Source organism: Argiope bruennichi, chromosome 8, assembly GCF_947563725.1.
Source record: "Argiope bruennichi chromosome 8, qqArgBrue1.1, whole genome shotgun sequence".
Lineage (NCBI taxonomy): Eukaryota > Metazoa > Arthropoda > Arachnida > Araneae > Araneidae > Argiope > Argiope bruennichi.
The window spans coordinates 64,597,795-64,621,963 of record NC_079158.1 but is presented as its reverse complement, the minus strand read 5'-3'; the positions used below and the strand labels follow the sequence as shown (position 1 = coordinate 64,621,963).

Genomic DNA, 24,169 nt, shown 5'->3' with positions numbered 1-24,169 from the left:
GGGTCTGTTGCACGTTAAATCCGTCATTCCCAACGTCCTCCCGCTAGTGTGGTGTGGCGTGGTGAGGGGTTGCCAGCTCATGTGTCGTCCTCGTCATCTGACCACGATTCCAAATTACGAGGTAAATCCCAAAATAACTCTAGTGTTGCTTTACAACGGGACGTTAATATAACTAAACCAAAACCAAATTTAGAATCTTCTGAAACTAAAGTGCTACTTTCCATATTATTTGTTACTAGCACCAAAAAGAATTTTGAAAAATATGACAATCACTTATTATCACTTAAATAGGAGTAACTGAATTAACTCTCATAATTTGATTTCTATTGAAATTCCTGAGCATCTTTTTGATAGAAATGTGTTTTGACATTCAATTATATTTCTAATATTTTGACCTACTTTTCCTACTTGAACCAGTGTAAAATGGATTTTTTTTCATTGGAAATTAGAATAAATATTGAATATATTTCGTTAAGGTGCATCAACCACATGTTATGATATCAAGCAGTCTTTTTTGTAACGAAAGTTCGGAGCACAAAAGAAATTTCCACTAACATTCATCTTCATATTTTCAGAGAAATATAGATATCTCATCTTTCCTTAGCTTAAACTCTAATAATAATTACAATATTGATTATTTCACTAATGGATTATTAATTTAACTTAACTGGATTAAAACAAATACTGTGAACATATAACGAGTGTGAAACAATTTAATTTAACCGTGTTAATAAAGGAGGAAGACATGACAACACAGAAATGATTCATCCTAATAATAAAAGTAATATGTTAACATGATCCTTACTGCTTCCAGCAGCATCTGACTTTAATTCTTAGAGGGGTTGAGGATCTTTAATTCTCCTTTTCCTCACCTCGCTCGTGGAATGCAGAGAACAACAAAAAAATCATAGGATGAGAACGCATTGCTCTAGAATGCGTTTACTTTGCTAATCTATTTATCAAATTATTTATCTATATAAAATAATAAATTTTACAATTTTATTTTTTCATTAGATAATCTCTGATAGAGAATAAAGCGAGGAAGAAAAAACTTTTTTTAAATGAATTAAAATGACTTAATTAATTTTATTAATAAGTATTTTTTTAATATCTGCATTTAGCTGATGCAGATATTGCTTACTTTCTGAGCTATGCTCGTGTTATTCTTTTGAAACCTTCAAAAAAATATAGATATATTACGAAGTTAACAACATGATTAAATCAGTCCTCTTAAGTACTGTAGTTTTATAAAGGGTACCTAAATGCTTGGAAAAAGAGCGTATCAACAAAAAAGCATAGCAGTCTACAGTCCCGCCATCTATATTCTCTTCTCTGATTTAGATTGTGATCGCCATCTAACCGGGATTCACAACAGTTATTAATTATGATAATAAATCTATGATAATGATGATAAATCTAAATTTATATAATCGACATCAAAGCATAAAATTCTTTTAAAAACACTAAAATTCTACACAATAATGTGCTTTTATAAAACAGTTATAATTATTTTCAAAAACTGGAAAAAATTATTAAAACTTGTAAAAATGTATTGTGCAGAACTATATATATATATATATATATATATATATATATATATATATATATATATATATATATATATATATATATATATATATATATAGTTCTGCACAATACATTTTTACAAGTTTTAATAATTTTTTTGAAAATAATTATATACATATATATATATATATATATATATATATATATATATATATATATATATATATATAGCAGAATCGTGGCTGAAGACACAGAAGAAGACTTTGAATTATTAATTTCATTTTATTGCATCCCGGGAAGCACGAATTATGTACAAGCAGAAGCGACGAGCACAACACAGAACAACAAAAACGAAATGAGGAAACGCTGATGAAAATTTTATCTCTTAGAATATATACTGTGAGATTTTTATAAGGATTACCATCACGTGTCAATCACAGGCAAGGGAATGATAGGGATCTTTAGAAGAATTTGTGTAAGTCAGCAATATTTTATCCCTTCACTCCGAGTGCAAGAACTTAACCGCGTTTAACCGATTCAGCAAGCTTCTGTTAAATTAATTAAATAGAAAGAGTGGAATAGGATCAGGAAATAAGAGAATATTTTAGAATGAAGTTAATATTGGCTGAATTGCAATAAAACTTTGGAAATTAATTAGGATTTAATTTTTATATATATATATATATTAAAAAACATATTCATATTCATAAAATTTAATAAATAGGATAAATCATAAATAAGATAAAGTATATATTCAATATCAGACCTCTTTTTAATCTAAAATTTAGGAAATTAAAAAATGAAACTTTTTCATGTTATTAAAATAATTCTTTAGATAGCTTTGATTTAAAACTTATCCTGGTATATGTTTAAACTTTCTTTAATGAAACTGCCAAAGTCTGGCTTTATCCATTAATTCTTTAATTAAAGATCGGAGAAGGAACTCGAAAATAACGTAGTGACAACTCTGACGTTACCTTCGATCTCAGAAGAGGATACAAAGAACTCGGATAATTAAATATCAAGTAAAATGTGCCAAAGCATCAGGATTTCCTTCCGGGACGAACTTTGGAGGCGACTCAAGATTCAAAAGGGCTTAATAAGAGTTCTGGAGCCCATGTTTAAGGAACGGGGATAAGTCTTCAGATAAGTACTATGAATACTAATAACCCAATTCACCCTCGTTTTTAATAATGAACTAAAGGCTTCTTTGATTTTAAAAACTTATAAACTTCTAAAACTTATAAAATTTAAAAACTTATACTTCTTTAAAGAATTATTTATTTTTATTATCAATAAAAAAATTTATGAAAATTTTATGTTGATTTACTTTATTGCATCAAAGACAAAAAATTTGATGAAAAACTTTGATGATAACAGCATACATAAATTTAATTTTGATACCAGGGAAGAAATCTAATGAATTTTGTATTGGCGTATTGTTTACTGACTAATAAATTGTTTTAAATAATTAATTTTTAATTAATTAGAATAATTAAATTCCTAAATTAATTAATTAATTTTAAATTAAAATATTTGAGAGGAAAACGAAGAGTAGTTTCTATTCTTTTTTCAAGTCTCTTGATGATATCTTTTTTTGAATTATTGAATTATTTTGTTACGAGAATTTTAATCAATACCATTTCATTATAGAAGGCCAGGGCGCTATTTTTCTACTTCAATAATAGGATTTTTTTTATATACTTGATTGATTTGCAATGACAGATGCCGATGAATAGCCAGAAAACATCTCATGATTGTGTAACTTGAACGCGGCAAGTCAATCATACGCCAAGAATTTCTATCAGCTTGTGATATCAAAAATCGCCGATGCAGCCTTCCTATTTCTAATCCATTATGATTTAGCCAAATCTAAATATTTAGGTATGGTTAAATGCCAAATGGTTAGCCAAATCTAAGTACCAATTTATGGGCTAAATATTTCACCAAATCTAAGGATTTGCATCGCTCTGTTCAAATCCATATCGAATTCAGTTTCTTTCCAGTTTATTTTTGTTTAAATCCGTTTTTCCAATTATATATTCTGTCATATGTAAATAACCATCTAACTGTAATAATTTGTCTCTTTAATCTTATATATATTGTCAGTATTTTTTTGTCAGTAACTTTTTGCTAAATAAAATCATTTTATTATAATGGTATGTTCTGCCATGATTCTTCGGTAAGTATCTACCATAATAATACCGAGTTCCAAGTATTTCCTAAACCTCTGTAAATCAAAAGTTTATTATAACGGAGAAATGTGACAGTTTCTGCTAAATAAAGTATGTCTTATTGTTCATTCAGTCCTAGAAGAGCCAGGTGATAAATTATTTAGCTAAACATGATTTTAAATAATCTAATCTTCTGAAAACCAACTTCAGCATTCTTCAAAATGTCAGATTTTATTTGGTAAAATTATTGGCAATGTTTAGATACATAATTTTTTGAACTTTGAGTATAAAATGCTTGTTATAGCATACAGTTTTTATGTAATACAATCTTCATGAGTTACTATTCGAAATCTCTCATTCTTCATAACTTTTTTCCATTGATATAAAAATAAAGGTTGAGAATTATGAAAATCGTCCCATAATGGCCTTCGTGTTGCTTCAAAGCGAACTTTTAATATAACTAAAATATATTATTAATCTGAAGTTTTTTAAGTTGCTTCAGGCTTTGAGTTTCCAAATGTAAAAGTTTCTATTGAATCCAAATATCTTCTTTAGTTGTTTTGTTAGTGCTATCTTAACATCAAACTTTTTTTTTCTGTTCTTAAGCTGGCATTCCTTAATTGCCTTTTCCTTTCAAATCTCTGCGTGCTCTGAAGTTTTATCCGTCTAAGTAAATCACTTTAATAGGATTTGTTTCGGACGTTGATTCCGATCAAAATGGAACGTTAACTATAAAAGCTATAAGAACAATCTAGACATTGTTTTGAGTAATTTTGTTTGAAAATGACCTTTTAAGCCTATAACTTTTGTACATAAAATAATATCTGAAAGTACAAGATACATCTTAATTTATATCTTACTAATACATCTTAATAATATATTATGAATTTTAATATTTTCGATAAATATAATATTTTTTTATTTGTGAATTATCATCCAAGTATGACACAAAACACGTCTTTGTATTTTGAAGTATTTGTGTTGAAAAATCTACATCTCCTACAGCAAAGCAATTATCAATAGCAAAGCAGTACTGTTAGTGTATATTATAATAATATATATGTAGATCCATAATTAAAATTACTTGAACGCAGAGCTTTGATTTAAAAAATTAATGCTAAATGTCAAAATTAAATACTATTGTTTTTTCGAAAGGAATAATCAAAAAGAAAAATTTTGAAATTTTTTTCCAAATAATAATAGTAAAAATTAATTTAAATTCATTAAAGTATATAAACAGAGAAACTAAATAAGAAAATTCTGTAATAAACCAAAATTAAGAAAAAAATTAATTTTTCAATTAAATCTTTAATTTTTATGAGGGCATAGGAATCCAAGGAGCGTAATCTTAGTAATTGTTAATTTTAATTTTTTAAAGGAACTTTAATAATTCAAATTAATTATCTGAAATATTAATTTTTAATTAATTTGAGGCATTATACAAAGTTCTGGGACATTATCAATTCACATTAACTTTAACTTTACCTTTAAAAATGCAGAAAACATTAAATGGATATCAGCATTAAAATAATTAAAGTTTTGAAAAATAACAGTTTTTTCTTTTGAAATTAACTATAAAAAATATACCTAATTATTCAATTCAATTTACCTTTATGATATATATGTATTTAGTAGAAAAATAACAACAACAAATTCCATGGATTTTAGAGGGAACCTTTATATTCCAGAAATAAAGGTTTTCGGAAGAAGAATTGTTCTACAACCACCAAAAACCAATGTCAGTGATCTTTCCGAAACTCACCCTCTATAATCCGTAATAAATGAGTATATGGTCCCTTCCCCAATTTAAAATTTTTGGCATTGGTTTAAGTTTCAGTAAAAGTTCCAGATTTTTAGTTTCAGAGTCCCTCCTGTAAGCTTTTTGAGCTTGGCAAAGAAAACTGGTTACTTGTGCATTAACACATGCCATTGGCAAACGATGGTTTAGAAAAAAACTGTTATCTAGTGATCTTTGACGATTTGGGGGTTTTAAGAGTTTTATTTTTTGAAGTCTACATTCTTTTCCTACACATTCAAACCAAACTTTTACAGAACTACTATTTAGTCATGCGATCACAAACCAAATTTCATTAAAATCATTATCTTTTTGAGCTGTTGCATTTAAATGCATGCAAAGTATAGCTTGACTGATTGTCAACTTTCTAATAGATTGCATTCAAAATATGCTAAGAATCTAAACCTGGGTATCAAATTTCATTTGTCTAGCTCTTTGTGTTTTGTAAGTATCGTGTTCACTTGCACTCGGGTATCAGGAAATGTACTTCGTTTCCGTGAATTTCATTCAAAATTTGATAGAAATCTACAAATTTAGTATAAAGTCCAAATACCGAATTTCATACACCTAGCTCAAAGCGTTTTTAAGCAATCGTGTTTGAAGTCATAATTCCAAATATGTGTTTTACGAATTCAGGTATATTTAAAACGGGAAGATTCGACAAAATCTTGAATTCGAATTTTGTGACCATTTCAATACGTTCTATTGAATTCTTTGTTATACGAGAAAGTAGAAAAAAAAAGGCAGACAAACATAAATTCTAAAGTCATTATGGTGTGTGAACATACTACAAAAGTGCACTACGATAGGATGCAGAACAGAAAAAAGTAGACTTTTTTTATTATTAATTTGCGTTTCTCTCTACCTCTTTTTAAAAACTCTAAAAGTAAGAAATATTTTCAAAGACCACAGTTCACCTATATACTAAAAAACGACTCGAAAAAAATGGTAACATAAAGTCATTTTAAGAAAGATACAGCACTTCTTATCCTTATTCAACTATGTAATCCTATTCAGTGGGAGATGAAGAAAAAAATTAAAGTCATTGGCATTTTTTGTCGATCTTAGCTTAAACCCCAGTTTTATTAAATGAGATGAAAATTCATTTTTCTGAGTACTCAGGAAATATTTTACCGTTTCCGAAAAGGAAGAGGAATATTTCAATTTTACCTCATTTCCAGACATTTTATGTGATTACTTATTTTGATAACTCAGGAAGTTTTATGTTAGAACTCAACTTAAAGTATCTAAAAGAATATTTATAATCCTTAACATTGTTTAATTTCAATATCCTTTTGAAATTTAAAAAAATTCTCCGACTTTTTAATTTGTTAAAAAGAGGATGATTAGTTTAAGCAGTTTTATTTCTGTCTTTTCTCAGGTTCTAAATCAAAGTTGTCCGTATCTTTCTAAAACGAGTATTTAAAAAGAAGAAGTATCTTTAATTTAAAAACTTATAGATTTTACACATTTTATTGCTGAGTGTTCAGTTACTTTTTATCTTCCACAGTTTCATTTTGTATTGTCTCGGATTTATTAGTAATTTTAAGAGTTTTAAGAAAGTTAGAGGATTAAAGGACATCAATCATTTCTCATTTCCGTATGATTCACATTTGTATAATTTTTAATTTATAATAGATCCGAGAATATTCATAACATAGTAATATTCATAAAAGAAATTATCTTCCAAAAGAAAATAAAAAGCATTTTAATGATTATTATTTTTAAAAGTGAATAATTTGTGGATTAAAGTTGATAACACTAATTATAGTTTGAATGTAAGGTATTTTCTTTTAATAAATGAATGCGAATTTTATGAAAAGAATACTGGGAATCCCCTTATCTCATAGTCTGCATCTAGTTTTCGATTCAACAGTAAAAGCAACAGAGTTGATAGAATGACCTATTAAATGCTCTTACGAATCTGTATTATTAACCATTTTCGTTTCTTGTCTTGTTAGTTTTGTAGCAATAAGAAATTTGAGTGATTCTCAATGAATACTGAATGGTTGCAAAGTTTATGAACCCTGACTTTAATGACAAACTTAGCGATCCTTTGGTAACGAATTTGAAACTTTGGTGTCAAAAATGAAGGTCCTGGAGAATACAGAAATTTAGAATATATCTCTATTAGACCCAAGATCTGGTGACTCTTCAAGAAAATTCCATACAATGTCAGAAGTCTATATAAGACAAAACACTTACATGAGAATTAAATTTCTCATTGGAGCATTTTTTTTAATTACGATACGGTACGTTGAATGCCCTTATGCTGATGATGTTAATTATTTATTTTTACTATTGTCGTAACGCTGTATGCTGTTAATTTCTACTAATGCTATTTTTTTCATGTATACTTCAGTTGTTTTTGTTGGCTATACAAATTGCTTTCCGCGGAATATACTTATCTTAACTATTACAATCTTTCTAATCTCTTATATTATACAGAAACAAATAAATGAAAATTTTATTTAATGTACTAATAAATCGCTGCAAAACAGACCACAGATTTAATGCAAAAGAATTTCACTTATGGAAAGCCATATAGAAACATCTCACTTAAGGCATCGTTCAAGAGTCTTTTTTTTTCTATTTACAATTGTCACGAGTCTTGTATGCACAGATGCACAAAAATTGAATTAATTCATAAGCAATGGATCTCAAATGTACCAGACGTTTCTTCCAGATCCCTCTGTATTATATTTCTTTATAAATTTCCAAGCTTTTGGCTTATTTTTACAATTTTAATAAAAACATTTAAGATGTGTCAATAACTGAGTATAAAATATTTCCAAATGATATGTACTCGCCATTGTTTTAATACATTAAGACATTAGATGACTGAAAATAAATTAAAAGTTTATGTCTTCTATTCACTTTGTTGTGGTTCAAAAACTGATTGATCAATGTGCACTTTAACAATGAATTGGAATAAATAATAAATCCCTGCCATTGAGCCAGCAGCTGGTGGTGTTTTTCCCCTACATTCGAAATACAGACAATTGCCAATTTTCTTTCAAATGTTTACACGAGAGATATGTTCTACTTATATCTCATTTGTTACTAAGTTGCACCCATAATCATTCTAACCAACTAAAATCGCATTTCTCTGTCTTTTTTTCCCCATTGATTTGTTTAGAAATGCTAGGCGATGTAAAAGTAGAGCCATCATTTTTTTAAAATAACTGTATCTTTCCAGCTTGCTACATTTTTGTAACGCATTAAAAACCAATGTATGGCTGATGACATTTAATTTCTGAAAATTTAGCAGACAAATTCAAACATAAGTTTTTTTTCTGTTATAAGAAGCATGAAGAAAGTATTGTAATCGTCAAAAAAATCGAATTCAAGGTTTTGATGAATCTTTACGTTTCTGTTTTCAAATATAAATTAAACAGTTATTAAACTATTAGGGCCTAGAAACTTAACTTATCAAAAAATATGCATGAAAAATTAATTTAAGAAAATATAGAGACAAGTTTTTTAAATATACATATTTATTATCAACTAAACACATGATGGGAAATTTAAATTATTATAACTGTTGAACATGAAGATATATACACTGGAACAAAACACTACATTAAAATGATGTAAACACATGTCGGTACATGAGTGCTCATGAAAGGTTCGTGCAGCAGTTGCTAACTTGCAAAAACTATGAAGAAAGGGAAATACACTTGAGTCTCTATAAAAATATTAAAAAATGCTTAATGAATAACATTGAAAAATACATAATTGTAAATTTCAGTGTTCAAATATGAGTATAGTTAATGCAATGCTTAAATGCTTTTGTTAATAATATTATAAAAAATTCTATGGTACCAGGTTTTTTGTGAATTTTAGAATTTTAAATAAAATAATTGCCAATGAATTAACAAGCAATAAAAAATTTCATGGATAAATAATCCTTTTTAGTAATAATTTATGTTATTAATTAAATCAGATTAAGCATTCAGAAACCTTTTTTTAGTTTTCTTTCCCTATAGTAACCTTGCTTCATTATCACACATGTTTTCAAAAATTTAGTAAACTTTTTTTTCTTGGAAAGTAATATTCTCTGTTATCTCTTCAAAAATTTCATTTCAAATTGTAGGACATCAGCAATTAAATTACAACGATTTCGAAATTAAAATACATGAATTTAACAACAGTTTATAAGCTGGGGCAATAATAATTGAAAACTTTTTTTATTTTATATACAATTTTTTGTAATGTCTCAATGTTTGAAAAAACACAAAATTTCTTTCACTTTTGATTAACTACCATGCCACTTTGGGTTTTTAAGCAGTATCTTTTAAAATCAAAATCTTTGCATTGCAGGGTATCCGCTGCAATTTTATAATAATTATATATAATCTTTTTTAAAAAAATAGTAAGTTTGTAAACAGTATAGACGTTCAATTTAATTATAATAAAGTGGGATGTTTCGAAATTTAAAATGTGAAATAATATTCAATTTATATACAATGATGTATATAGGTGATAGTTTTTTCAAAGACTATTTATCCTAAATTTCATTAAATACTTCAAATGAATAGTATTTATGTAAATTTCACGTCGGTAAGGGTTGCCTTAACCCTTTAAAGGGCCATTTTTTTTCTAGTCATATTATGTTAAAATATTTTAGGCTTGAAATTAGAATAAGAAAAGGGATTTATTTAGCTTATTAGATAAATTTAATTGGATTCATTAATTAATTTGGTTAATGAATAATTAAGTAACAAATCAAGACACATCATTTTGTCTGAGATAAAGAACTGAAGCATCTAAGTTTCTGACTTACTAAAAAATTTGTCAGAGCTTATGCCAACCTACACAATTTCATACAAAGATTGATTAATTTGGTGGGAAGCATACTTCCCATGGCCCTAGAAAGGGTTAAATCTATACCCTCTGTATATATATATAAATAAATACAGAAAAAAATGCATATTCTTTATAACGGTTCATCGTTTCTAAATTTAGTGACGGCAGTATCCAGCAGTTTTTCTCTAAATTGTTTTTTTTTTCATGTTTTAATAGATTATAATAAATTCCTTACCTCTTTAGCGCCTCTTCATATATGAAAAACAAACAAGAAAATGAAATGAAGTGTTTCCTTTGATTTTAATTATATTAATTTGTTTCACACTAGCTTGTATTTTTTTACTTCAGCCCAACAATATCTTTTAGTACATCTGGTGTTATCAAAACTTATATTTAAAATAATTTTAATGATAAATAAAAAATTAAATAATTCAATATAATATTTGCATCGTCTTTTACTAAATACTACAGATATTTACTTTTCAAAATTGTCGAAAAAACATTTACAGTCAGTGGAAAGAGCAACATTATTTAGCCATGCATAAAATCTTCCAGTAGTAATGGATTATCACTAATATAGCAAAAAAAAAATGAATTGAGTTATTTTAGTCTGGTTTTAAAAATTAAATGAACTTAATCCTGGATTATTAAATAAGATTTCTTTCTGTATCGCCTGTTTTTTCATTGCACTTCATAAGTATAATCCTTTCACTTTCTTATTATTTTCTAAACAGTATTTATTTATTTCTGAAAATAATCTATCTCAACTTTTTATGTGTGTTTGATAAGATTCTTAGATATTTAATGTAAGAATGAAATATAAAAAGAAGAAAATGTCAGATAACAAAGAATTAAATTCCTCATAAAAATCCCTCATGCCTCCTCTTTTATGTTCTGTAGTTTCTTTAATGACAAAATTCCACCGGGCCCATGTTTTTAATCCCAGCAATTATCTTGAAAGACAAATTTTAAATGGTTATTTTTTTAAACATTATATTTTATTGATAAATCAACAATTAAATTAGCAACGCAATTCACTGGATAATCAAACTGCCTTTAATAATTCTTCCATTAATAATCACTCGGTAAAAAAGCAGACGGTCTTTATTTTAATTTACAAATCTTTTAATGCATGAATTTTTTAGAGCACATCTGTTCGTAATTACGATAATTAATCTGATTTTAATTAATTACTTTTCATTACTTCTGTAACATAGAAAAATTTATTCTTCAATTGAAGTAAATTAATTTTATAAAACCCGACTTGCTGTGACAAAAGATATGTTTGCTTAACCAAATAATAAATTACTTAATCTTTATAAATACATTTATAAGTTATGACTGCTCTAAGGGAAGTGAAAAAAAAATGTTTTTAACAAAAAATAGTTAAGCATTTTAAGCATTTATCAGCAAATTATATTTTTTGCATATTATACTCAGATTTTTTTTTTTTTTTTGAATGTGTAAAGCATTCATTATTCCATTTTGCAAGTTTATTTTTGCGCATAAGAAAATAATTTTAACATTTTTCTAGTAAAAATATTTTTACTATTTTTTTAGAAATGGCAATTGTTAGTTTTCATTTCTTTCAAAGAAATTCTGAACATTATAAATAATATTAAAAATTTATAGATTTTTTTTAATTATTACAATTGCTAATTTCTATTTGAACTCAACTATAAAGTTCCAAAGAAGTATTAAATTTTATTTAATGAAATTGTATAGAACAAGTGTTCTTTAATTTTGTATTTAAATGTTCTTATTCTACCTTTACATTTTTTATTTAGCGAAAAGTTCAGAAGAAATGTTTAAATTAGTAAACATCATCATTTAAAAATAAAAACTTTACCTTTGCCAAGACTTTACAGTACTATTATCATATGACAACCCTATGCAGAGATATAAAACTCAAAGGATGTTCTATGATATATTTTTCATACTTTAGTAAATCATTCAGAGCCGCATTCAGTTGAATGAAGCATATTTTTTTTCTGAACTGATGATTTCTGAATAAAATGTTTTTTATCATGACCGGGTAATGAAAAATGATTTTTGGAAGGAACTGAGTAGGTGGGACACTTATCTTCCTGCTTCTTGTAAAACTCTTGGAAGACCAAGGATGCTGTTTATGAGTTCAGTGTTGCGTTTTATGGGAGAAGGCTTCAAGGCGTTGCATATAGCTCTAACAATGTCGGTGATGCACTGAAAAATTAAGAAAAAAATTATAAAATTAAAATGCTAATGGTTAAAAATTCAATCAAAATTATCTATATATCAAGTCACTAATATTATACCATTTTTTAAACACTCAAGTGGGAAAAAAATTTGGGACGGGTTGAACAGATCACTCCTGTCCAGTGAGTACATCTCTGTACAGTGCACTTTCAAATAATAATTGTAAGAACTATTTTATGAATTAGCAAGATGGTTTTCTACTGTTCAACATAATTCATGAACTGTGGCTCTAAAGGGATAATTTTGATTTCTTTTCAAGCATATTTTCTTTTGACACATTAACTATTGTAGATAGATATTACCTTCTTTAAATAATAATAATTAGCATTTTTTTTTATTCACGAATCTTTTTTTTTTCTTTCCCATATAATTCATGAGAAATCTCACATTGACTAACTTCTCTAAATAAAAATTTGAAGATGAGATAATTGTTCGAATTCTTTTATTTGAGATCAGACAAAGATTCAAAATTAAGGTATTCATCCCAAAATATCCATCAGAAACTTGATGAAAATTCAATGGATGTTAATCTGCCTGAACTGAATTATTTTATCAATACCATCCGCCTTTACTCAAATTCTTGAAGTTTATAATAAATAATGTTATTTATAATAAAACCTCCCTTAACGAGCGATGTTTCGCAGAATAAATGGCAAAGAGAAACCATGACGTCACAAATTAATTAGCCGTTATGAGTCAATGTTAACTGCTTATTTTTGAAGAGCCTTTATATCTTACAAGGAAGAAGTTTTGGATGGATAGCGTTGACGAACGCGACCCCGAGGAGTTTGAGAAAATTGACTGTAGAGCTTTGATCAACATTTTCTTTGTGGCCAAGAACACAGCAAAAAGCTATGGAGGAGATTTGGTCAGCATGAGAAGCAACTGAGCAACAATCTTCATTTGAAATGAAGGAGATACTGAAAGTATGGAAAAATATTGCCTTGTATATTAAGAAGCATCATCCTGATAAGGCAGTAGCTATGCGCACTATAAATTCATTTAATAAAAATATGTGTCTCATTTTCATCGAATTCTGAAGCGTAGACAAAAACAAGTGTATTTAGAAATTTTCATGTAAACAAATCCTGTATTATAAGGAATATATTACATTATTATAAATTTGTTTGAATATTTGTTCTGAATGGAGCGCATTGCGAATTTTGCATAAATTTCTATGGAAAAAATTGTTTCATTTAAACGCGTAGGAAAAAGTGCTTCACATTAAGAGCAAGATTTGGGAATGAGTTAAGCGAGGTTCCATTGTATTTAAATAATTAACAACAGCTTAATATTAGTATTAGTTATTATAAAATTAGGGAATTGTTATCTTGCTACACTTACCCCATTGAGCATGGAATGGTGCGTGAACACTCCAAGAGGGGTAGCACTTTCTGTTGCATTCTCGCAACATCCAACCATCGCCAAAAGAACACAAATGATGCCAACGGTTAAAACTACTTTCATCCAGGCTGAGCAAACTTTAGTGGAAATCATAGCGAACGGTTTATCACAGGTCACTTTCTGAAAATATAAAAAGAATATATAAATTTTAATTTCAATTATAATTTTATTAGAATTTGTGATTACTACAATCTATTTTTAATTGAAAGTTTGGCGACTTTTTAACCAGTGACTGTATTTCTTAGAGTTGAAAATGTTTAGACGCTATGAAATAAATGTTCTCTACGTCGTAAAGAGAAAAATTGCAAGTATAATATGGCTGTCATCTAATTTTTAACTGTAGATAATCCAACACTGATCTGTTGCTCAGTGTGTACATTGTATACTCAGTGTGTACTCATTTTGTACATAGAAAATCTTGAAAAATGAACAGTGTGTACCTAAATTATATTACCGAGAATCACATGACATTATCAAGTCAGCGTAAAAACTTACTATCTTTAATCAATTTACTTAATAGAAGCTTGTCCGCGTGAATGAGCATCTAATTCGTTCAGGAATTCCCATACTAGACTTTCTGAGTAGCATCTACTCATAATGTCTTTGTTTTAAAAATCGTGACCGAAACAATGCATGTATAGGTTTTATTGACAAGATGAATGTGCCCAAGATATTATTATCTTACTATATAGGTAAGGCTTTACATTTTTATAATTCACTTTAATCCTGTATTTCTTACCGCTTTCTAAATTGCATTAATTTCGAAAACTATACAGCTAAATGACCTTGTAAATGGTTTCATCGTGTAGTTTATAGCCTTTCATACTACATCTGGACATAACTTTTATGGCTATAGCTTCGTCGTTTAGAAGCTAGGAAAGGAGGAAACTTAAATCTTTAGCATAAACTGCATATTTGATCAATTTTAGACAAGAATAAATCAGAAATTTAAATCATTTACTATATGAATTATCATTTTCATTTCTTCAACTCTTCACTGACTAATCTTTTGTGTTTTATACTCGATTAGAAATAAATGTTGTTGGTTGTTTAAGTTTGTTATTGATTAAGAATCTTAAAAAGAAACTTTTTTGTTTGACAGTTGGATTGTAAAGTCTTTATTTTTGTCTAAATTCATTAATTTTTTCCACAAAAATATTTGTCTTTAAATATTAGAACCTAGGCGATATTTATATGACTGCGAAATTTTAAATAAAATGTAAACTATTTTACACTAGCCGCCTTTGGCAACCAACCGGTTCGCCAATCTTAATGCTCGTTAAAATTTTAATAATTAAATATTTTATGTAATTCCTAGTTTAATAGCTTCTTCATCAAAATATTTTAAAACTTCAAATTTTGATAGTCATATAATTTACTCATAATACTATAAAGACCGTCAGTCATAACGTAATATGTATCTCTCTAATTTTCTGTTAACTCCCGTAGAATTTATGCTTTAAATTAAAGTGGAAATGAGTGATCTGCAATTAATATAATAATATTTTTTACTGAAACAAAGCATTTTTTTATAATATGATTACTGGAAACAGAGTCACTGAGGATTTAAACTTTATGGGCACAAAAGGATATCTTTCTTAATTTGTTATCTTTCTTAATTTGTGTAATATCTCCAGAATTTGTCAACAAAATTTTCTCAGTTTCATCATGAGCAGATCGATTAATTAACAATGTTTAATTTTAAATGCATCAACACTAAGAAAATAAACAGAATCGTTGAAATAATCGGCCGAAAAATGTTAAGCCTAACCTCATTATTGTGGGGGGAAAACTGAAGCCTTACTCATTTGGTGGTGGAGAAATGAAGATTATTTCTGCGAGAAAGTTAGTTTTTAATTAATAATTAAAGTTCTAATTAAAAATTCAAAAAAGAGACCCCAGCTGCACATTCCAGACCTCCAAGGTATACATGTACCAAATTTGGTTGCTGTAGATCAAACTGTCAGGCCTGTAGAGTGCCAACACACACACACATTGAGCTTTATTATAAATATAGATAGATATAGATATAGATTTACAACATTAGAATCATAGATATTAACTAAAATATTTTTATGTAGAATCGTTAAAAAGCTTTTTCTGGCACTTTGTTTAAAATAAAACATCACATTCTTGTACTATTGGAAAATTATCATTTAAACAAAATAAAGATTCATGTTTATGGTAAAAACTTAGACTATAAAAAAATTAGATGATCGTATTATTAAAGAATTAAACCTAGATTTCGGAATGGCAGAAAAGAGACTTTTAAATATATAAATACTCAATATCCCTAAATAATTTTTTGCTTATATATAAAAAACTTTCATTTTCAGCACTTTATAAAAAAAATGCAGCGTATATTGATTATACGGTTACAGACAATGTAGTCTATAATAATTAAAGTTTTGATAATATGGAAATTCTGATATATGGGATAATGATATCATTACTGTATCATTATCCCAAGTTAATGCAATCTGGTTAAGACCCTAATATAAAGACATTGGTGTATAAAAAAAATACAACATTTAATAAAATTTTCTGATTAAATAACAATTATAATTTCATGAATATTTTTCTGAAGCCGTATGACGTGTAAAAGCAGATATTACGAGATTCAAATGTAATCGTGACTTTCAATATATTGTCAAATTTAATCACTAATTGTATATCAATTCATATAAAAAGAAATATAAAATTACTTTTAATAAGTTGCAAATAACTAAAAGACATCTTTAATTATTGCATAAGAGGTTTATTAATGATAAAATTATATGTATATATTATAACTAGCAACTAATAGACACATCAAAAATTATTCATGTAGTCCTAATATAAAAAAAATTCATCAAATTTGAATCTCGTTTGAATACAAAATATTTTATAGAATGGCAATCCACTCTTAAGCAAACAGCTTATAATGCGTAGATTGACTTTTAAAGTACGTAAATAATTACATTACTTCAACTGCAGCTGCTTCTAAAACTTCGAGTAATTGATTCATAAGCATGCATTTAGCGAACTCAGTTTTAACCAATAAAAGTTTTTAGAATCCTTTTACTAGAAGCCTGTCTAGTTAAATAATTTTAAAGCAAAAGCTGGGAAAAAATTATAATTCTCAACTGAATATGTTAAATAAATATATTAAATATGTTTTATGTTAAATTATTCCTTATTATAAAATGCATTCATTCGTGTTCATTAATTCATTCACGTGATATTTATATTTCTCAGGAATATAAATATAGTAAAAATAAATATCATAAATATAATAAAAATAAATATCATAAATTTAAATATAACTATATTTATATTTATATTTCTGAGAAATATAAATATAAATATAGTTATATTTTTTCTTCATAAAATCTCAAAATAGAATATATGAAATATAAATGATTTTTATATTGCAAATGATATACTAATATACAAAATTTAAACATAATATAAATACAAATTTCGAACATTCCACTGTTATTCAAATGTTTAAGTGCTTTATATAGGAAAATATCAATCAAAATTCAAAAATAGGCATTCATTTAATAACATGCTTTTCAAATTATGGGCTGTAGTCTAATATGATTCAAATTTCGTCTACAACAATAAAAAAAGTTTTATGGCCAACTTAAAATTCAAATGTAAGCATTTGAAGTGATTTTTTACATTTTAATGCTTTTGGATCTGAATTTTGAAAAAATAGTTAAAACTAAAATGAGTAAATATCAAATAGGTAAGACATATTTTTTTATCTTTCAACAAAAGATATCTGCATTAATGATTGCAAGATTTGATAGGAAAATAATTCCAAAATAAACTTAGAACTCAATTTTTCTTTAAAATTAATTAAGAAATAACAATAATCACCGAAATAAATTCATTTTTAAATTTCTATCTTTATATTAAAAATATATAATATCAATAATTTTATTAATTAATTATTTCCAATATTAATTTTTTTTTAAAAACCAGACAAAAATTATTGATTTACAAATATGAATTAATGTGATTTATTAATTATGATTTAATTTTAATTCTTGATGTTTTAAACTATCGAAAACAAATTTCCCTCTGAAACTTTCTTAGAGAAAATAAGTTTACTTACTATCCAACAAAGGAGAAAAATTCCCTTTCTATTTAATACACCGCAAGAAAAATACTCCGAAAAATACTTCTCGATTGAAGAAGAACAGGCGATTCGATCGTAGATGACTGGCACGAATAAACGATGTTCTAGATTTCTGAGAAATTTCTCCCTCTCACTTGCTTTATATATACGAAAAAACATATGTTCGACACGTGACAACCTCCAAATGTGAGAAAGGGTCACTTTGATAATGTCCACTCAAAAGCAGATGCTGTTTACTTTGGCGGGTTCCGATTCTAGTGTATAGCTCACCAGGAATTGGTTCTGAATCAATCGAACGTAATGTCGCTTTTGTGTGATTCAGTAGTAGATATTGATTTGTCATATTATATTGTATTGGTGGGTATAAATATTTATCTATTATAAAGCAAATAGATGATTAAATCAAGAATGATTAATTATTTTCTGAGGAATAAATCTTCCTCTGCTTCTCGTGCACATTTTTTTCTTTCTTTGAGCGGAAGTTAACTTATCGTTTGCAATAAAAACTAAATTCGTTTTCCAAACTTGCATATAGAATGTTCTTGTTTATGTTCTATGTTTGTTTTTCTGTAACACCAGATTTTTGCATTCCATGCACGTTTTTGGGACTAAATATTTATATAGTTATTTATCGTTGTACAAAGATAAACAAAAATAACACATATTAAGCCATGCAAAAGCTCTTAACGATTTTTTTATCAATGAAATTAATTTTATTATCATAAAAAAACTACCGAAATATAATTTTGAAGCATATTGTAAAATTATTATTTTCTTAACATTTCGAATTGAGAATCAGAAAAATATTTTAGCATAAATCGAGATATTTCAAAAATCGGAATAATTCTAAAGCTGTACGTTTAAAATTTTAAAATTCTTATGCTATATCAGAAAATAGATAAGTATTCGAAAATCCTTTTGTCTCCAACAACTCGTATAAATTCTATATGTATAATGTTTCAAAACTCAAAGGACAAACTTTAAAAATGGATCTGACATACAGAAACAATCAATTTTACGGAAGAACATTGGGTCGCGAATTTAAAGGAGAAACTGCTAAAGGAAGATGTTGTGGTTGTTGTTTCTTATGGCACTTGCCTTTGGCAAGCCCGGTGTTAGAAGACAGCCGGTTTAAGCCTGGGGGGAGCGCTCTTCTTTTTATAGTAGCGCCATTTAGGGCCAAGAGAACGACTTTAGCTATACACACGTCACAACCCTTTTTAGTTGGCGGACTTCATTCACGCATCGTAATTTAGACCTGAATCAGAGAACGATCACCCCTGATCCAGTAACCCTAGTGGTATTACTCTCGACATAGAGGAATTTGTGACCACGACAGATTTTTACGCGGGGAGTCTTCAGCTGCGGGGTTTGAACTCACAATCTAAGAGACGCGAATCCAACGCGCTACCAACCAGGTTATCCCGACCTTTGCAAGAAGATGTTTACCAGTTAGTTAAATAAAAGAAACAATAGATATAATAGGACTAAATTAGTAAATTAGGTAATGAATAAAAGTAGGATTCTATATAAAATGGATTAAGGAAATAAAAAAATAGGATTAAGGAAATACAAAAAATACAGCAGAATAACACAAATTTGTTTGATGAATATTAAAAGTATGTGTTGCTTCATAGAGTAAGTTCTTTAAATACTTAATTTTTAGATCTTCAAAGGTTTGATGTTGATAGTTCTGGTAACTATTATAACATTTGTCACACTACATGTAATGTTATGTTCTACAAATTCATTGTATTCCACTTTCTGGTGTATCCATTGCTTTAACGTAATTCGTTAGCAAAGTTCTGTTTCTGCACCTCGCCTCTTATTTGAAATCCTATGTTCCATTTAAAAAATGGTTTATTTCTGTTCGCCCTTAAAATTTGTCTCGTCACTTTTAGAACATACTGCACATAAACAGATAAGACAAAATAAGTCACAGTTTTATGAAAAGCATTACTTATTATCGTAATTGTTATTATGTTGAGCTGTCAAAATTTGATTGCATGATAATGAATGCTTGCTGATGAAGTGGCAAAGCCAACATAAATTCAAAGAAACTGCCTTTTTCTTTTATTTGGAGAGGTGTATCTCCATAGTAATCGACATTGTTAAATTATTTTCTAAAAGCAAAAAATGGTTATTGTTATTTTCTAAAGAGAAAGAAACTTTTCGTCGCGTGATTCAGTTCTGAATGTAGTGGGAAAAACTAAGAAATTCATCAGGGGCTTCGGGAAAATCCTATTCCAGTTTTACTTTTCTCTCATGCCATGGAAGTTTTATTTGAAAATAAATAGTGAGAGGAAGAAGTTCCTTTTTTATACAGAAATAAGAAGAATTTCCAGCTGGCAGCATTTCTTTACGTCATTTCTCAGGATGATGGAGTAGCAGATCTCCCACATTAGTATCTTATTTTAAAGAAGTTGCATCCAGAGATATAAACCAATTACCGTGTAAATAAGATTATTTCCATTTCTTTTTTGTGTAGTTTGTCTAAAATATGGTAAATTTAGTCAAATTTGTATCTGTTGTGAACAAGAAAAGAATGATAAAAATAAAGTTACAATTTTTAAGAAAGTTTATTTGCTGCCTTTTATCTTCTACGGGATACAGATGGCATTAAAGAAACATAACATATTTTGAAATGTTTATATATTCCTTTTTATATGTGTGAGTGCAAAGCGGAGAAATGTTATTGTGCGGTTGAATTGAGAATCCAGTAGGTACACAAGTAATTAAATGACTAGACTTTCATCTAGCGTATTATATACCAATTTGCAGTATTAGTATAGTTTTATATTTTTTATAAAATAGCTATTAATTTAACCCTTTAAAGGGCTCTTTTTTTTCTAATCATATTATGTTAAAATATTTTTAGGCTTGAAATTAAAATAAGAAAAGGGATTCATTTAGCTTATTAGATAAATTTAATTTGATTCATTAATTAATTTGGTTAATTAATAATTAAGTGACAAATCAAGACACATCATTTTGTCTGAGATAAAGAACTGAAGCATCTAAGTTTCTGACTTACTAAAAAAATGTGTCAGAACTTATGCCAACCTACATAATTTCATACAAAGATTGATAAATTTGGTGGGAAGCATACTTGGGAGCCCTAGAAAGGGTTAAGTTGAAAAACATTGTCAAGAATTTCCTTCATATATATCCTTAAAAATTTGCATTTCAAAGACTTCTCTCTCTCTCTCTCTCTGTCTGTGTGTGTGTGTGTGTGTGTGTGTGTGTGTGTGTGTGTGTGTGTGTGTGTGTGTGTGTGTGTGTGTGTGTGTGTGTGTGTGTGTGTGTGTGCGTGCGTGCGTGCGTGTTGTGTTGTGTATGAGAAGGAGAGAGTGAGGAAAAATTGTATTCATATTAAAGAAATAAATGTATCAAAGGATCATCAACAAATAAGCAACGTTACTGAAAATTTTTACAAGAAATAAATGTGCGTGTGTGTGTGTATATTAAAATATTATAAATACAGTAATATTTACAGTATATATATATATATATATATATATATATATATATATATATATATATATATATATATATATATATATATATATATATATATATATATATATATATATATATATATATATATATATATATATATATATAATATATAAACATCCAAAAAAGATACCAAAGACTTGTAATTTGACGCACCGTAAACATCATTATAAGAAGCTATATTTAATTATACTTTTTCTCTTTCTAGCAATATATATGTTGCTTTCAAGTTTTTCAAATAGTATCTCCTCTTTGTATTTCAGTTTGATTCCCAACTGTATATGTGTGTGTGTGTAATTTTTCCCATCTTTATTATTGATTTATAATTTATGTATACATATACACTCTCTAGTTTAAGGTTTTGAAAATTCGATAAAAGTAACCAGTAAGACGTAGTAGTATAATAAGACGTTTTCAGGCAATATAATATCAAGTAGAATAAACAATTGTTAAAGCAAGGGACAAAAAGCACATTATTTATTGGTAGAAAACCTTCTTTAAAACATTAACGTATCTTTTCATAAATTCCTGCAATGAAAATTAAAGCACTTCTTTTTAATAATAAAATTAAATAAAAAAGTGTGGTTTTTCTTAAACTTTATAAAATATTAAATGCAATCAATTCTAAAAAGTTCATCATCTCTTGCCCTTTATTTCAAAAGAATAGACATCTTTTATTTCCTAATTCTTTTTAGGATGAGTTCATGTGTTATCATGCAGAATATATTTGAAATAAATCATTTAAAAGAATGGTATGTAAAATCACAAAGTGGGAACATATAATTACAATGAATAATTACTAGTTTTGTCTTAACGGAAATTGGAGCTTTCACATAAACTATGCTATATCTTTATAAGCCCCTAAAAATTGTAAAATGAGAAGAAAATGAGATGTTACAAAACAGTGATGATATATTTTCCTACTAATATACCAATAACTTAGGCGTAATTAAATATTTCCGCTAAAATATTTGTCAAGAATTTCTAATTGGTGCAAAGCAATTTTTTAAACTATCACTTCATGTTCTTAGAATAAAGTTGCTAGAAAAAGTTAATATTCGTTTAATTTATTTAAATATGCAGTGATTTTGAATACTGAATAGTTATTTAAACCATTTTTATTGATAATATTAGCAAAGTAACTTTATCAGCAAAATAAATTATATATAATAATTTTATTAGTAAAGTAATGCTAAAAGATTTTTTCATATTTTATAAGAACAGACAACCAATAATTTTTAATAAGTAGAAATTAATTCATGAAAATAAAATTTTATGGGTATAAATGAATAATTTTATGAATATAGTAGTATGAAATTCATGTATTGTTTTATTAGGTGATAAAAAAGAAACAAACTTATATAATAAATTCACTTCAAATACCTATACGAAAAATATTTGTGGCATCATTATAACAAAGTCTTGTGAACTAATAATTAATTTGTATTTTTTAGAGTAGCAATGAAAATTAGCTTGAAAGATGCTTGATGGCAATTAGCTTGATGGCAAGTGATGAGCTATCACTTGCCATCTTGTACATTACTAAATAGGGGGGGGGGGATTAAAATAAATGGAAACCACCTTTTGATTGGTTTTCATTGCTTATACCAACTAACTGTACATAGTTAAATTTTATTCCAAAAAAAATGCGATAAAAACTTTGAAAGCTTAGGTATTAGAGTAACGAAAGGTAAAATACAATGAATAAAAATTTTCTTTTCTCAAAATCTAATAATTTATTAATGCGTTTCTATAGAAATAATCCTATTCCAAACTATAATAGGTAAACTTATGATCACTAATCGGTTTAAGAAATATCAATGAATCTCCTTCAAATCGGGCCCCATTCTGGATTTCGGTCAAAATTTAGCAAGTGTCTGTATTGTAGGTGTTAAATCTCAGAACCGAATTTGATCTATGTAGCTCTCTTCGTTTTATAGTGATCATGTTAACTTATATTCGAACAGCCGGACAGACAGACTTAATCTGAAATGATTTTGCTCAAAATTCGATAGAAATCTGCAAATTTGGTGCAAGGATCGTATACCAAATGTCAGTCGTCTAGCTCAAAGAGTGTTTGAGTTATCTTTGTCGCACACAGACAGACATTTTCCAAAAATATTTTTTTTCTAGCTGAGGGAGGTAAAAAAAGGGGAGATTCGTAAAAATCTCGAGTTCGAGTTTTTTAAAGATTTTTATACTTTTTCTACACGTATATTAGAAAATAAAAAACGATATATTCTATAAAAAACAATATTCTAAGAGAATTTACTTATTTTTAGAATATTTATTTCCAAAATTGGAAAAAACTTAATGGCCATTACAGAGATTTTCAAAATTTTGAGTAAAATATAAGAAGAAAAATAATATTTTCAACATAAAATCAAATTTTATTTCTATATGAAATATTTTTCTGAATTTCCTTTTCATCTAGAACTTTTCAAGGATATTCCTCAACAGAGGAAATTTCTGTAAGCAAATTTGTCAATATTTTAAGTTCAGGCCCCCTCTAGGCATCTCCTGATTTCAACGAAAGTAATATTCCCAGAAAAATAAATAAGAAAAAAAGAAAGTTTTCAT

The 24,169-nt window shown here is 27.4% G+C and overlaps 1 protein-coding gene across 1 annotated transcript; it reads right to left on the bottom strand.

The window, feature by feature from the left end:
• Positions 1-12,353: 12,353 nt before the first annotated feature.
• Positions 12,354-18,094, bottom strand: LOC129980552 (pigment-dispersing hormone type 1-like). Its single transcript, XM_056090903.1, has 3 exons — positions 18,050-18,094; positions 13,885-14,064; positions 12,354-12,507 (listed from the first exon to the last, which is right to left on the bottom strand). Exons 2-3 carry the CDS (start codon positions 14,035-14,037, stop codon positions 12,385-12,387), a joined length of 276 nt encoding a protein of 91 aa, XP_055946878.1. The 5' UTR covers positions 14,038-14,064; positions 18,050-18,094; the 3' UTR covers positions 12,354-12,384.
• Between the last annotated feature and the right edge of the window lie 6,075 nt (positions 18,095-24,169).

What these genes read in the sequence shown, in the direction of transcription:
- LOC129980552 (XM_056090903.1), bottom strand. Translation starts at nt 14,037, where the DNA reads ATGATTTCCACTAAAGTTTGCTCAGCCTGGATGAAAGTAGTTTTAACC. An exon ending in ACCATTCCATGCTCAATGGG is followed by an intron (nt 12,508 to 13,884) that starts GTAAGTGTAGCA and finishes TTAATTTTTCAG; the next exon opens with TGCATCACCGACATTGTTAG.